The 16,675-nt window shown below is 47.2% G+C and overlaps 1 protein-coding gene across 6 annotated transcripts in view; it reads left to right on the plus strand.

Annotated features, from left to right (window-relative positions):
• Window positions 1-16,675, plus strand: part of LOC141054239 (caspase-8-like) — a 138,899-nt gene that overhangs the window by 70,022 nt on the left and 52,202 nt on the right. For 4 of the 6 annotated variants that reach the window (XM_073551486.1, XM_073551490.1, XM_073551488.1 and 1 more), the window contains 2 exons: window positions 5,387-5,528; window positions 10,011-10,081. In XM_073551486.1, coding sequence (XP_073407587.1) covers window positions 5,387-5,528; window positions 10,011-10,081 — 213 coding nt within the window. The remainder of the gene's footprint in view (window positions 1-5,386; window positions 5,529-10,010; window positions 10,082-16,675) is intronic. The other 2 variants (XM_073551489.1, XM_073551491.1) reach the window with 1 other exon arrangement.

Here is a 16,675-nt window from a genome sequence, read left to right on the forward strand (position 1 = left end):
CCCAGCATGGTATATAGCCCCCCCCAGCATGGTATGATACAGCCGAGCATGGTATATCGTCCCCCCAGCATGGTATGATACAGCCGAGCATGGTATATAGCCCCCCCGCATGGTATAATACAGCTCAGCATGGTATATAGCCCCCCAGCATGGTATGATACAGCCCAGCATGGTATATAGCCCCCCCCAGAATGGTGTAATACAGCGCAGCATGGTATATAGCCCCCCCAGCATGGTATGATACAGCCCAGCATGGTATATAGTCCCCCCAGCATGGTATAATACAGCCCAGCATGGTATATAGTCCCCCCCAGCATGGTATGATACAGCCCAGCATGGTATATAGCCCCCCCAGTATGGCCCCACAGTCCAGTACTCACACTGATTTAACAAAAAAAAAAAAAAAACCACTCCTCACCTTCTCCTTGTGCCTGCTCTGCTGGCTACTTCTGTCTCCTGCACTGCCTGGTACACAGTGAGAGCGCGATGATGTCATCACGCCCCCGTTCTGTCAGAGGCAGAGCAGGGAATGATGGGAGAGTGAGCGTCAGCTGACGCTCTCTCCTCCATCACTGCCTCCTTCAATGCGGCGGCGGGAGTCGGCGCTGGGGGCAGGCGGGCCCCCTTGCCTCACAGGGGCTCCATAGCGACTGTGTGATGTGCCGCTGGCTGGGGGCCCCTGGAGGAGCAGGGGCCCTAAGCTGCTGCCTGGTCTGCCTGCCCCTAACGCCGGCCCTGACTTCAGCATTCACAAAAAAGTTTGCCTCATCACTGAACATAAAGTTCTGTGTAAACTGAGGGTCCTGTTCCAATTTTTGTTTTGTCCATTCTGCAAATTCAGCGCGCCGATCTGGGTCATCCTCGTTGAGATGCTGCAGAAGCTGAATTTTGTAAGGGTGCCATTTGTGAGTAGCTAATATCCACCGAAGGGATGTTTGACTGATGCCACTCTCCAGTGACAAATTACAGAAAACTTACGGCACATCTAGATCTAGTCTGAACAGGTGCATATCAAAAAACAGCTTACATATCAAAATTAGGAAATGGTTTCACTCAATTGCATTAAGGCATATCAATGTGAAATACTGAAGTGTGAATAGCATAATGGCATTTGAAATTTAGGAAAAACACATGAGATACTTCGCACAAAATTTGGCCAAAAAATGTGAGCCCATTCACCAACGTCAAGGTGATCTCATTGAATGGGTCCCTGACCTTACTGCCTAATGTGAACACTTACCTATGGCTAATAACTTGGTAAAGCCTGTATTTGTAGGAAGGTCGGAACCATCCCTGAACATAATGCCTCATCACTGTACATAATGTTCTGTGTAAACTGAGGGTCCTGTTCCAATTTTTGTTTTGCCCATTCTGCAAATTCAGCGTGCCGATCTGGGTCATCCTCATTGAGATGCTGCAGAAGCTGGATTTTGTAAGGGTGCCATTTGTGAATAGCTAATATCCGTTGAAGGGATGTTCGACTGATGCCACTCTCCAGTGACATGTGGCGAGTGCTACGCTGTGGGCTCTTGCTGAATGAAGCTAGGACAGCCACTGATGTTTCTTCATTAGTGACAATTTTTTTGTGTCCACATTTTGGCAGATCCAACACTGAATCTGTTTCACGAAATTTGGCAAGCAGTTTGCTAACTGTAGCATGGTAGATGGGTGGTCTCATAGGGGGTCTTGCATTGAAATCTGCTGCAATGACCCGGGTACTGCGTTCACCAGACATCAACACAATTTCTATCCGTTCCTCACATGTTAACCTATGCGACATGTCAATGGCTGTAAACAAAGAGAAACTTGTAAATAACTCATGAAAGAATAAAGTTATGTTAAAACCAAGCACACTATTGTTTTTCTTGTGAAATTCTCAATAAGTTTGATGTGTCACATGACCCTCTTCCCATTGAAAAAAATAAAGTTGGATCCAAAATGGCCAACTTCAAAATGGCTCCCATGGTCATCACCCATCTTGAAAAGTTTCCCCCTCCCATATACTAATGTACCACTAACAGGAAGTTGATATCACCAACCATTCGCATTTTATTTAGGTGTATCCATAAAAATGGCCCACCCTGTATATAAACATTCTAGTATGCTGTAACAGGGATTACACATCCTGTCTGTACGTTGTATGTGGAAAACTTGGTGACAGGTTCACTTTAATACTATTTGAACACTGGTATATTTGACAGCTGGAATATTGATAGCAGCAACTGATGAAATAGTAGAATATTTTAAGTTCTGTGCACAATGTGTCAGAATCCAGATCTATCTATCTATCTATCTATCTATCTATCTATCTATCTATCTCAATGACGGACATACCATATATGCAGCCTATGTGGCTGCATCGGGGCCCGGAGGTGGAGGGGGGCCCCTGCAAGACAGCAAACACTGAGGGCAATTTGGCCTGTTTATCCGTTCCTGAGGCTCCGGGGGGTGCCCTTGCCAGATTGACCTCATGTGCGGCGGGCAGGGAGCCATCCCTGTAGCTCCGCTGCCTACAGGAGAAAATAGCAGCGGCCCTGCTTCCTGCCCGCACTTCCTGTCTGAAACAGCAGCACGGCTGGATGACATCAGCACTGAGCGCACGTCTGTATCAGATAGAAATCTGCTGGTGATGAAGATGCTGTGGGGAGCATGTGGAGAGGTGAGTGGTGTGTGTGTGTAGATGGTGAAAAGGGCAATGATGGGGGTGATGGAGAGGGCAATGATGGGGTGGTAGGGAAGAAAGTAATGATAGAGGTGGTGGAAAGGGCAATGATGGGGTGGTGGGGGAGAAGGCAATAATGGAGATGGTGGAGAGGACAATGATGGGAATTTAGGGGGAGAACAATTATGGAGGTGGTGGAGAGGGTAATAATGGAGATAGTGGAGAGAGTAATGATAGAGGTGGTGGAGAGGCAATGATGGAGGTGATGGGGTGGGCGATGATTGGGGCGATGTTGAGGGCAATGATGGAGTCGCTGTAGAGGGCAATGATGTAGTCGGTGTAGAGGGCAATGATGAGTTGGTGTAGAGGGCAATGATGGAGTTGGTGTAGAGGGCAATAATGGGGCTGGTGGAGAGGGCAATGATTGAGGTGGGGGAGAAGGCAATGATGGGAGCAGTGCAGTGGGTAATGATGGGGTGGTGGTGAAGGCAATGATGGAGAGGGCAATGATGGGGAGATGACAAAGATGGGATGTGGGGGGAGGACAATGATGGTTGTGGGGGATTGGGATGGGAAGAAGGGAGACTTATAATGGACTTGCGAACAGGGGGAGGTGGAGGATGTTAGATGTAGATATAAAATGAATTGGGTGGTGGAGGAGGGTGCTAAGCCCCTGTTAGTGTCCTCCCCATCTCACAATTCATTGTTATGCTATCAGGGACTTCAAATTTATTGGGGATTGGGAGAGGAGGGGGTAAGGTGCACAGGACTCTTTATAATTAACTGAAAAATGAGAGCAGACTCTCATAAATTTGTAATGAATTGGGAGGTGGCAGAGGATGCTCAGTATGTGATAATGTCTTTTCCCACTTCCAATTTCATTTTTATGCCATCAAGGACTTATAGTGAATGATGGGGACACAGGACAGGGACTAAGGCTATGTGCACACATTCAGGATTTGCAGGAGAAAATTCTGCTGCATGTCCGATTGTGTTGGCAGGAGGAAAGTTGCGTAAAACACATTTATTTTTTTTCCACATTTTTGCCATGCTTTTGTTACGTATTTCTCCCCATTAGTATGGGAGAAATACGCTGCAAGAATTGACATTATGCAAATTTTAATCTGCTGCAAATCTGCAAGGAAAAATAAGCAAAGTGTGCATGAGACCTCAGGGATCTCATTCACATTTCATGTACTGTAGAAACCTTGCATATATTCCGTGTGCACATAGCCTTAAAGGTAATTGGGGAGTCACAGACTGAATAATTTGGGATTCAGAGATTATAGGTAATGGGGGACACAGTGCTGCTTATTGCTTTACATTTTTAATGGTGTGTGGCTAATATTATATTAATGGTGGGGTACATATCTGTATTCAGGGGGAGACACATGTATGTATACAATGTATGTGAAATTTTATTTTCATCATGACAAGACTAGTCATGGCTGGAAGATGTCAACATGAATATCTGACCAGATGGAGAAAAAAACAGGAGAAAACGGCTCTAATCAGACGAGATATCAGCGGTAAGTGCCTGGATGTAAATCTTATTCTGTATCTGAACTGGGTGACATGCAGTGATAATGTTTTTTGTAAAATCCCGTATTCTACATTCTCACATTTTTATGAAATGTCTGTGTGCTTCCAGGTTTTTTTATCTGATGGCACACGGGCTCATAGAGTTTTATAGGTCCATTGACACATACATGAAAATCACGGATCTGAGAATGAGATCCGTGAGGGTCAGAGAATGTCCTGTTCTGATCCGATTTTGAGGATCAGAATAGGACATGCTCAATGCGTCTGTAAAAGCAGGCAGCACACTAACCCTGCACACAGATACAGGGAGGTATCCTTATTATGTAGAGCAGAGTCCTTTAGTATATAGTGTACTCACTTATAGCACATTCCCTTAATAGGTGAGTACACTATATACTAAGGCAATGTGCTATACGTGAGTACACTATATACTACGTATAGCTCAGTCCCTTAGTATATAGTGTACTCACTTATTATGTATAACACAGTCCTTTGTTACATAGTTTCCTCTTATTATGTATAACACCTTCCCTTATTATGTACCATCCTCTCTAGTTATATATGGTGCCATCCTTTATTACATAGCTTCCTCTGCTGTTTTGTACAGCACTGTCTCTTACATAGTGTATTCCTGTTATTTTTGTTATTCACAGCTCCCTCTTTTATTGCATAGCCCCCTCTCTTGTTAGATATAAAATGACTGCTGATGGAGCAGCACTTGATCAGATGACCAGTACATCAGCTGCTCCATTAGAAAAGAAGCTTTCCCATGCTCCATCAGTCATCATTGCATTATACATCTAACAAGACAGGTCGGCATGTAATAAAGACAGGGCGCTATATTATCCAATATGTAAGGGACGGTGCTGTACATAGCAAGAGAGGGCACTGTGTAATAAGGGACAGCAATGTACATAATTAAGGAGACTATGTAAGATATATACATGTATGTGTATACTGTATATATATATATATATATGTATATATATATAGTACGTATCAGTATATATACAGTAGCTTTGTGTGTGTAGCTTTGTAGCCAGACAAAGAGGGGGCCCCAGACACATTTCTTCCACAGGGGCCCCAGGCTGTCAGTGTCCGCCCGGCTGATCTATCTTATATCTGTCTATTTATCTGTCTGTCTGTCTATCGCTAACATATGACATTCTATTTTTATTCCAGAGTTTATTGGATGTTTTTATTGAATTGGAAAAAAAATATGTAATCAGTGAAGATAATGTGGACTACCTGGAGCAAATGTCTCATTATTTGAAAGATGAAGAGTTTGATGCACTCATTTCAGAATATCAGATAAGGAAAGCAGGTACACAGGACTTTATGGGTGCAATTAATTTCTTCAAAATTCAACCGAGTCCGGGGTTCCACTTTACTTAGCTGGACGTCCTTTGTAGGAGGCGGAGGCCGGATGCTGGCAATATCTGTCAGTCAGTAGTGATATTTCAGATTTAAGATATTAGTCTGTCCCTTGACAAATCATTTTCTTGCATGTGCCATGCCGATAGTAGTGGCATAATTGGTATCTCATATGATTACCAATCATATTACCGTATGTCTTTATAAAGACATTACCTAGAAAAAATATTATGAAAATACCAGAATATATTGTCTTGCATTGATAAACAAAATAACGGATGATTAATGGAAATAAAATATATTTGAGGTTAAGTTACATTGTAATATCAGTTGTTCATAATTTTTTTAGATAAAAACTAAAATAATAGATTTTATATATATTATTAGCGCATTTGCACTGTTATAAATTTACTAATAATATACATGTGCAATTAGGCTGTAACGTAAGAAAAAGTGTAAAAAGAGCACGGTCTCTAAAAACACATGTTTATTGACGGATGTATTGAGATATGAGTAAAGGTACTGTCACACTTAGCGATGCACCAGCGATCCCGACCAGCGATATGACGCGGTCATGATCGCTGGTGCATCGCTAAGTGGTCGCTAGTGAGCTGCCACTCAGGCAGATCTCACCAGCGACATCGCTGGGGACGGGGATCGCTACTTACCTGTCAGACGCAGCGATCCTGCGTCCTCCTGCCCGGCTCCACGCGTCGCTCGTCGTCACAGCAGGAAGCCCAGCAGGAAGCTGACGACGAGAAATGATCCAGCAGCTTCTCGCGCGATCAGCGATTACCAGCGGGGGAGCCGGTCGGAGGTAAGTGTCACATGCAGCGATATCGCTAGCAATATCGCTGCAACGTCACAAAATCGGTGACTTTTCAGCTATATTGCTAGCGATATCGCAGTGTGTAACGGGGGCTTAAAGCCTTTGGTGAGTTGGACTGCATTACAGGTCATGTATCAACACACTTGTGTTTATCTTATCTGTTGATTATAATTACTCTACATGTGATTTTCACTCTAAAGGGCCTGTCACACTAAAGGCCCTTTTACATTTAGCGATGCATCAGCGATCCCGACCACGATACGACTCGGTCAGGATCGCTGGTGCATCGCTAAATGATCGCTAGTGAGCTGCCACACAGGCAGATCTCACAGCGATGCAGCAGCGATACAGCGGACGATACTCACCTTTCAGACGCGGCGATCCTGACGTCCTCCCGGCCGCCTCCACACGTTGCTCGTCGGTGCCACAGGAAGTCCAGCAGGAAGCGCCCGACGAGAAATGGAGCTGCGCGATCATCGACAGACAGCGGGGGAGCCGGTCGGAGGTAAGTATCACACATAGAGATATCGCTAGCGATATCGCTGCTACGTCACCAAATCGATGATGCTTTAGCAATATCGCTAGCGATATCGCTATGTGTAAAACCCCCTTAAGCGATATCGCTAGCAATATCACTATAACGTCACTGGTTTTGTGACGCAGCAGCGATATTGCTAGCGATATCGCTATGTCTGATACTTACCTCTGACCGGTTCCCCCGCTGGTTATCGCTGATCGCGCGAGAACGGCCTGGACCGTTTCTCGTCGTCAGCTTTCTGCTGGGCTTTCTGTGGCCCCAACGAGCGACACGTGGACGCGGGCGGGAGGACGTCAGGATCGTTGCGTCTGACAGGTAAGCAGCGACCCCCGACCGCTGCTATGTCGCTGGTGAGATCTGCCTGTGTGGCATCTCACCAGCGACCACTTAGCGATGCACCAGTGATCCATATTGTTGTCGGGATCGCTGGTGCATCGCTAAGTGTGACAGTACCCTAAGGCCAGGGTCAGACTAGGGTGAGAGCATCGGATGCGATATGCTAATGACCCTCGGCTCCAGCTCTGCTGCGTGCGGAGCTGAGTGTCATGCGACTGCACTCCGAGGCTCTCGCACAGAGCGGATCGGAGCACAGCTGTGGAGGAGGCGGAGAAATTAATTTCTCCATCTCCTCCATTGCTGGTGTCAGTGTATATCTCACATCACTCGGATGATATCCGAGCGCTGTGCGCTTTGTCACTCGCACCCATAGGCTTATATGGGTGCCAGTGAGCCAAGACTCGGCCGAGTGTCGGTGACAATCGCAGCATGCTGCGTTTTCATATCGCATAACACCCGTCCATATTCATCGCTAGTATGACCCCAGTCTAACTCATATTTCAATACATCTTGCTGCCACAATTAATTATGCACTTTAAGTGCAAACATATATTCCCATTAAAACATCAATTTTAATAGATATTGGCTAAAAATACACCAACCCAGTGTAATAAATAACACAAGCAAAAAAACAATAACCCTTCCTGACAGTGTAGGTTGGCACCCTAAAAAGATACGATTTAGGGTGCCAACCTCCACTGTCAGGAAGGGACAGCAGGCTATTGTAGGGATTTTGGACAGGTTATTGTTTTTTTGCTTGTGTTATTTATTACACTGGGTTGGTGAATTTTTAGCCAATATCTATTAAAATTGATGTTTTAATGGGAATATACACTCACTGGCCACTTTATTAGGTACACCTGTCCAACTGTGTGTTAAGACTTAATTTCTAATCAGCCAATCACATGGCGGCAACTCAGTGCATTTAGGCATGTAGACATGGTCAAGACAATCTCCTGCAGTTCAAACCGAGCATCAGTATGGGGAAGAAAGGTGATTTGAGTGCCTTTGAACGTGGCATGATTGTTGGTGCCAGAAGGGCTGGTCTGAGTATTTCAGAAACTGCTGATCTACTGGGATTTTCACGCACAACCATCTCTAGGGTTTACAGAGAATGGTCCGAAAAAGAAAAAAAATCCAGTGAGCGGCAGTTCTGTGGCCGGAAATGCCTTGTTGATGCCAGAGGTCAGAGGAGAATGGGCAGACTGGTTCGAGCTGATAGAAAGGCAACAGTGACTCAAATTGCCACCCGTTACAACCAAGGTAGGCAGAAGAGCATCTCTGAACGCACAGTGCGTCGAACTTTGAGGCAGATGGGCTACAGCAGCAGAAGACCACACTGGGTACCACTCCTCTCAGCTAAGAACAGGAAACTGAGGCTACAATTTGCACAAGCTCATCGAAATTGGACAGTAGAAGATTGGAAAAACGTTGCCTGGTCTGATGAGTCTCGATTTCTGCTGCGACATTCGGATGGTAGGGTCAGAATTTGGCGTAAACAACATGAAAGCATGGATCCATCCTGCCTTGTATCAACGGTTCAGGCTGGTGGTGGTGGTGTCATGGTGTGGGGAATTTTTTCTTGGCACTCTTTGGGCCCCTTGGTACCAATTGAGCATCGTTGCAACGCCACAGCCTACCTGAGTATTGTTGCTGACCATGTCCATCCCTTTATGACCACAATGTACCCAACATCTGATGGCTACTTTCAGCAGGATAATGCGCCATGTCATAAAGCTCGAATCATCTCAGATTGGTTTCTTGAACATGACAATGAGTTTACTGTACTCAAATGGCCTCCTCAGTCACCAGATCTCAATCCAATAGAGCATCTTTGGGATGTGGTGGAACGGGAGATTTGCATCAGGGATGTGCAGCTGACAAATCTGCGCCAACTGTGTGATGCCATCATGTCAATATGGTCCAAAATCTCTGAGGAATGCTTCCAGCACCTTGTTGAATCTCTGCCACGAAGAATTGAGGCAGTTCTGAAGGCAAAAGGGGGTCCAACCCCTTACTAGCATGGTGTACCTAATAAAGTGGCCAGTGAGTGTATGTTTGCACTTAACTGTTTTCCTCAGTCCGGGGACATTTTTTTGATTTTTTTCTACTTATGCACTTTACTAGCAGTCTGTACTAACAGGCAGTGCAGCACACTTAGTTGTACTTTAAAACTTAATTTGAACTTGCAATCTATATTTAGTTATGCACTAAGCACTTTTTAGGCATACCAACTAATGAAGTCACCTTTTTATGTGTAATTATACATTCAGTACTTATGCAGCACTATATATGAAAGAATTAACTGTATAAAAAACCTGTCATTTGGAAAGACATATTTACTATTAGCCTGTCTGAGTATCATAGTGTATACAGCAATTATTACGTATATTTAATATCTGATTAAGCTCTTATATATGTATATTGAAACACTATGATACTTTGATTTAATAATAAAAGGACTTCATACAATAGGGTAACATAGACCTGTAATAAGCAGCATATTTTGCACACGTACCTCCGTTAACCAATTTTAATGTGATTATTCAATAAAGATGTATTTTTTCTTTTCAATACTTGGTATATGCTTCCCATTGTTTGTAGGACTATATTGAATTTAGGAAGTGCCACAATTAGGCCTGTTTTTTGTTAGTTCCTATAAATGACTCACTTTACAGCCACAAAATTACTGTTACTATTATTTTTTTTTCCATTTTCTGTCATCTTAGCAGCTGATTCGGATTTAATAAGCACAGATGATGTCCGCAAAAGCTCAACTCACAAAACAGAAAAAACAAAGGTAAATCATAAATACTGTGGCTGCTGGAGACTGGTGGTAAAAATACAAGTGCTTTCCTAATTCTTGTAACCTGAAGAGGGATGGGGAGATTTACTAATCTAAATGCACCAGAATTTTTTGTACCTTTAAGGCCAGGCCACGTTCACCCTATCAGTATTTTACCTCCGTATGTGTAAGCCAAAACCAGTAGTGGAAAAATCAGAGGAAAGTATAATAGAAACACATCACCACTTCTGTATTTATCACCCACTGCTGGTTTTGGCTTACAAGTACTGAGGTAAAATACTGAAAAATACTGACCAAATACTGAGAGTGTGAACATGGTCTTACATAGGTGATTACTTAGTATTAAAATTGCACACAAAAAAAACAGCTTGTATATGGTGCTGGTCACACAAATATAATCTAGTAGTAGATGGAGGCCCAATGCTATCGCATCGGGAGGGCGGTAATGTCACGATGGGGGCAGGCTTTGCAGCGTTAAAAATCTCTCCCCCCCCATGTGCTCACCCACCAATCCACTCTCTCTTTCCCCATGTGCTGACTTCTCTCATCTGTGCTCTCTTCTTTGACCTGTCTACCCCATGTGCTATCCCCCTACTGACATTACAGCAGGAGATCGCAGAGGATACATTTTGTGAGGTAAAATATTGTTTAAAAACAGTCAGTGAATTATTTTACCTCACAAAATGAATCCTCTATGATCCCCTGCTGTAATGTTAGTGTTGTCTTTTGCTTCCTCCCTTGCCCAGGAGATGTGGAATGCTCCGTACACGGTCAGACACAGACAATTTTAAAATGAAATTTCGATCGTGGAAAACCCCTTGAGGCTGTGTGCCCACGATGCGATTTTTAAGCGTTTTTGCCGCGATTTTCGGCACGAAAACGGTTAAAAATCGTGCACAAAACGCCCCCCATGCATTCCTATGGCATTCCGCACATGCTGTGCTAATGCTGCGCTTTTTTCCGCTGCGGAAAAGCATCGCGGAAAAAATCGCAGCATGGTCATTCTTTTGTGCGGAATCGCAAAGAATTGCTGCGATTCCGCACCCATAGGAATGCATGAGAATCGCTTACTTCCCGCATGTGGCTATGCCCACCATGCGCGAAGTTAAGCGTCTCGTGCGGTTGGTACCCACGGTGTGGAGGAGAGGAGACTGTCCTCCAGGCCCTGAGTACCATACCCCTGTAAAAAAAAGAATAAGAAATAAAAAATCGGGGTATATTTACCTTCCGGTGTCCCGCGCTGCATTCCCGGGCCTAAGCGTTCCCAGTAATGCCTTGCGGCAAGGTCCTGTGATGACGTAGTCTCGCGAGATCGCTATAGCAACGCGAGACCAACGTCAACACATGTCTCGCAAGGCATTACTGGGAACGCTGAGGCCGGGAATGCAGCGCGTGACGCCGGAAGGTAAATATACCCCGATTTTTTTTTTTTTATCATTTTTAACATTTTATCTTTTACTATTGATGCCGCATAGTAAAAAGCTGCTCACACTTGTCAAACACTATGTTTGATGAGTGTGACCAACCTGTCAATCACTTTCCAAGCGATGCTTCAAATCGCTTGGAAAGTGCTTGAGAAAATCGCGATGAAATCGCTGTGAAATCGCGCAGAAAAAAAACGCGCGATTTCTGGGAAGGAGTCCAGTTTTTAGTGTGCGTTTTAAAACGCTACGTGGGCCCATAGCCTTAATGTGACTGGCTTCCCCTGCCTGTAGACAAGTCACGCATCTGCCGCCGGGATAAGCCTAATGATTCACTGCGCCTGCGCGGAATTGGTGCAGGCGCAGTGCGACGGTGTTCCGCTGGTGGTACTGCACAAGAGACTGGGTGAGTGTAAGAGTGTGTGTGTGAGTGTGGGAGTGTGAGTGTGTGTGTGGTGTGTGTGGTGCGTATGGCGTATAGAGTGTGTGTGGTGCGACGGTGTTCCACTGATGGTACTGCGCAATAGGTTGGTACCAGCAGCATTTTCCATATTGCCACACCCATCACTTGGGTGTCCCAATATGGCGGTCGGTGAACTTCCTCCGCTTGGAATTCTGGGATACGGTGACATCTGGACAGAACAGGAAATGAAAACATTACAAGGCAATTATTTAAATAGATTATAATAGGCGGGCTGCTTAGCACTATGTAAGTGCACTTCACAGAGACAGGTGTGGGGAGGAGGACTCCCAGGCAGTGACCGGGCAGGTACCCAGGGGACCGCCATCAGAGTTCCTGAGGGAACGATACTGGGAGGACAGTAAAGGGAGAGACTTGACTGAAGTTGTCAGGGAAACAGGGGGCGGGGCAAGGATAAAAAGGAGCAGGGGGCGCGCTGAAGTGGCAGTTGGGAGAGAGTGTGACAGGAGGCAGGATGCCGGGTGACTTGGAGGGACACCGACAGGAGCCTGTGAGGAGAATACTGCGCACTCACCGACAAGGGAGACGTGAGAGACTTTTACCGGAGGCCACTTCCCACCCCCGTTCGCAAAGAGACACGCCCGCCGTCTCCCGCCTTTGTGAGACAGATCCCTTACCTCAGGTCGCGGCTGTGACTAGACGTAAAACGGCCACAGAGGCCTGGACACTGCCCCCCGGCCTTCTCCCACCGCGGCGACCCTGTCATCACCGGCCTCAGGGGACACCGCCTCTTCCTAGGCGACATTAGAGGCCCATTTCCCGGCTGTGGAGGGACCCTTATCAGAGGACAGCTACTGGTCATTTGGGGAACTGCGTCATTACAGCACCCCACCGACATCGTTTCTTCAGGGCCTGTTGCGCCCCACCGACAACGTTTCTTCAGGGCCTGCTGCGCCCCACCATCATCGTTCCTTCAGGGCCTGTTGCGCCCCACCGTCATCGTTTCTTCAGGGCCTGTTGCGCCCCACCGCCATCGTTTCTTCAGGGCCTGTTGCGCCCCACCGCCATTGTATCTTCAGGGCCTGTCGAGCCCAAATCTTCCCATGATATTGAGGCGTCAAGACAGCCGCATCAACGATTTCTAAGCGGCCGCATCTGCGATACCGAGTAATGCAAGGAAGGATAAGTACCCTATAGCCATAAGTACTATAGTTTGGCCACGTTCCAGCTTTCTACACCAGGACTAGCCGGGGTACTCCCAGTTTCCTTAGCAAAGTATTGTTTATTTTATTGAGTCCCTGCGAGGACAGATTTGTGTTTACCCCTTTCTGCCTGTTCAGCATAGCCCTAGGGGCTCCAATTTATAAAAGTTGATTATACAAGTTATACCCTGTCTCGTGTCTCGTCACTGCATCCTGAGAATCTGCTGGTCTCTACACTTGGCGTAGTTGGCAGGATGCAGTCTCCGATCAGGTCGGAAATGTCAACTCTATAAATAATGAGGGTCCCCACTCCAGCATTTCATTGGGAGCCATGCTGAACAGCCTGCCTAGATTTTCCAGCTCCAATTCTATGTTATAGAGCAGGAGCAGGGGATGGCGGTCCCCGTGGGGAAAGTCCAAGGTGTGGAGGCCTCCGCGAATGCAGTCGAGGAGCCTCAGTGGGTGGAGGAGATGAAGCAAGAGCTGAAAAATATAAAGGGCGAGTTGGCCGAAGTAAAGAGATGAACCGAGACCAGGACTGGACGACCTAGCTTTAATCCTGGCTCATGGGGATCACGCTCCCCGCGGGGTGGTCAGCCTACACAGGCCCGTTGTTTTGAGTGTGGAGAACTAGGCCACTTCGCCCGAGAGTGTCCGCGGCGTGGGAGATACCCACCCCCGGTGGCCATTTAACTAAAGGGCTCCGGGCTGGGGGGACGCCGCTCAGAGCCGAAAACCACAAGTAGGGGTGGTGGAAGTCCCGAAGATTTGGTAGTAAAGTGTCCGGTGGTTTGGGCAGAAGTGGAGGGCCGGGCCGCCGGTGTCTGGTAGACACGGGGTCACAAGTAACCACCATGCCTGCAACGTACTTTCATCAAAACTTCCCGGAGGCAGCAAGACCCCAGTGGGGGCCCATGATTAGACTAATAGCCGCCAACCAATTGCCGGTCCCGGTTGCCGGGGTAGTGTGGGTGCAGGTGATGTTGTGCGGTAAATCCCTTGGTCGCAGAGGGGTGGTGCTTACTCAAGGAGAAGCTGATCAACGGCACCCCGTAACCCTAGGCATGAATATTTTACGTGAGTTTGGCAACTTGCTGCTAAATGATCCCACACAGAAGATTCTGAAGCAGTGGGGTTCTCGCACAGCTCAGGGACAAGTATTCCAGCAGCTGGTGCGAGGTGCGCGGGTGCATCAGGACTGCCAGGAGGGCGAGGCTCTGGGCAAAGTCATCATGTCAGCAGCTCCCCTGCTTGTGCTACCTCCTGGACAGACAGTGGTGGCCCTGCCAATTCGAGCCCCGATACCTTTGGAGGGCGTGGAGGTGCAGGTGGAGCCGTGTCACTCAGAGCGCTTACCTCCTCGCATACTGGTGGCCCGTTCCCTGGCTACGGTGTAAAAAGGAACCGTCCTGGTACGCTGCGTTAACCTTGAAGACCGAGACACCGTTCTGAAAGCACGGACTGTACTGGCCAAACTAGTAAGATCTTTAGAAGAAGTGCTGCCAGCTCCTGCAGTTCAATTACAAGTACTCCCCGAGGATCCTTGGGAAGTAACAATATGAACCTTACAGGTCCACGAAGTCTCGGCACAAGAGAAGGGCCGAAATATTTTGAAGCAAATGCGGGCCGAGCTTTCTGGATTAACTGCAGCCCAACTCTCACAGATAAAAACATTGCTTGGGCAGTACCATGAAGTATTTGCTAGTCATGAGGATGATTTTGGGTGTACCACCGCCATCACTCATGAAATCCCCACAGCAGGAGCGGCCCCTATCCGGGAACGATATCGACAGATTCCGCCACAACTCTATCAGGAGGTGAAAACTTTGCTGGCCCAAATGCTGCGAAAAGGGGTGATACGGGAAAATCAAAGCCCCTGGGCGGCCCCAATCGTGTTGGTCCGGAAGAAAGATGGTACACTACGGTTCTGTGTGGATTATCGTAAACTGAATTCTTGCACTATTAAAGACTCATATCCACTGCCCCCCATAGAAGAATCCCTGTTCGCCTTGGGAAAAGCAACATATTTTTCAACCCTGGACTTGGCCAGTGGGTACTGGCAGGTGCCCATGTCAGAAGAAGATAGAGCCAAGACGGCGTTCATATTGCCCATGGGACTGTTTGAGTTTAATCGGATGCCGTTTGGGCTGGCCAACGCCCCCGGGACCTTTCAGCTATTGATGGAGTGGTGTCTGGGAGATCTCAATTTTGAGGCTACGTTGATATATCTGGATGACATCATCGTCTATGCCGCCACCTTTGAGGACCACCTGAAGCGGTTGGGACAGGTACTCAGCCGGTTGCAAAAGTAGGGGTAGAAGGTGAAGCCTCAGAAATGCCACCTATTTCGCTCTCAGATTGAGTATTTGGGTCATGTCGTTTTGGCAGAGGGTGTGAGGCCATCCCGGGAGAAGGGTGCTGCTATACAGGAATGGCCTACCCCCGAGACGGTGAAAGATGTGCGGCCTTTTCTGGGGTTAGCCGGATATTACCGTCACTTCGTAAAGAATTTTGCATGTCGAACTCGATCCCTGCACGACCTGCTGAAGGGGGCTCCCGCTGGGGCCAATGGGCGAAATATCCAGTGGCAACACCCTCAGGAAGAGGCCTTCCGAGACATCAAGGCTGCGCTCTCGGATGCCCCAGTGTTGACTTATGCGGATTTCTCTCAACCGTTCATCTTGCACACTGACGGAAGTCTTCACGGGCCGGGGGCTGTGTTGTCACAGGTTCAGGATGGCCGGGAGAGGGTGATCGCATATGGAAGTCGCTCACTCCATGACTCCGAGTGTAACCCTGACAATTACAGCTCCTTTAAGCTCGAGCTCCTCGCAGTGGTGTGGGCTATGATGGAGAGATTCGCAGAGTACCTAGCGGGCTCCGAGGTGGTAGTGCGAACTGAAAACAATCCGCTGGCTCATTTGGAAAACGCCAAATTGGGGGCTCTGGAACAGCGATGGGTGGCCCGTATGGTGAAGTACAATTATAAGATTATCTACAAAAGAGGGGCCGAGAATGTCCATGCAGACGCCGTCTCCAGGATTCGACATACAACTCCAGGACAGGATCGAGATGAAGAATTAGAAGGAGAGGAAATACCGTTCGCTCTCACTGCTGCCGTGCTCACAACTGACAATAAAAAATATCTTCCTCTGAGACCCCAAGGGGCATATTGGAACAATCCCGGGATAAGTGGATACAACAGCAACAAGAAGATGAAGAGGTTGGCCTTCTCAGGACATGGATCGCCGCTGGGCAATTACCCACTGACTCTCAACGGCAAAATTTGACTCAAGACCTGTTGCTTATGCTGCAACAATGGGAGAGGTTGGTTATCCGAAAGGGATTATTGTATCGTAAAATAACATCACAAACAACCTCGATAACGGTTTGGCAGGTGGTTACGCCAGGAGCCCAACTCACGTACTGGCTCGGGAGGCTCACGAAAAAGGGGCCCATTTCGGAACAAAAAAAACTTTGCAATGGCTGCAACAGAAGGCATACCACTCGCGCTTGCCGGCTGTTGTGGACGAAATTTGCGGGA

The sequence above is a fragment of the Dendrobates tinctorius genome, unplaced genomic scaffold (genome assembly GCF_039654945.1).
Source record: "Dendrobates tinctorius isolate UK_male_01 unplaced genomic scaffold, ASM3965494v1 ptg000177l, whole genome shotgun sequence".
Classification (NCBI taxonomy): Eukaryota; Metazoa; Chordata; class Amphibia; order Anura; family Dendrobatidae; genus Dendrobates; species Dendrobates tinctorius.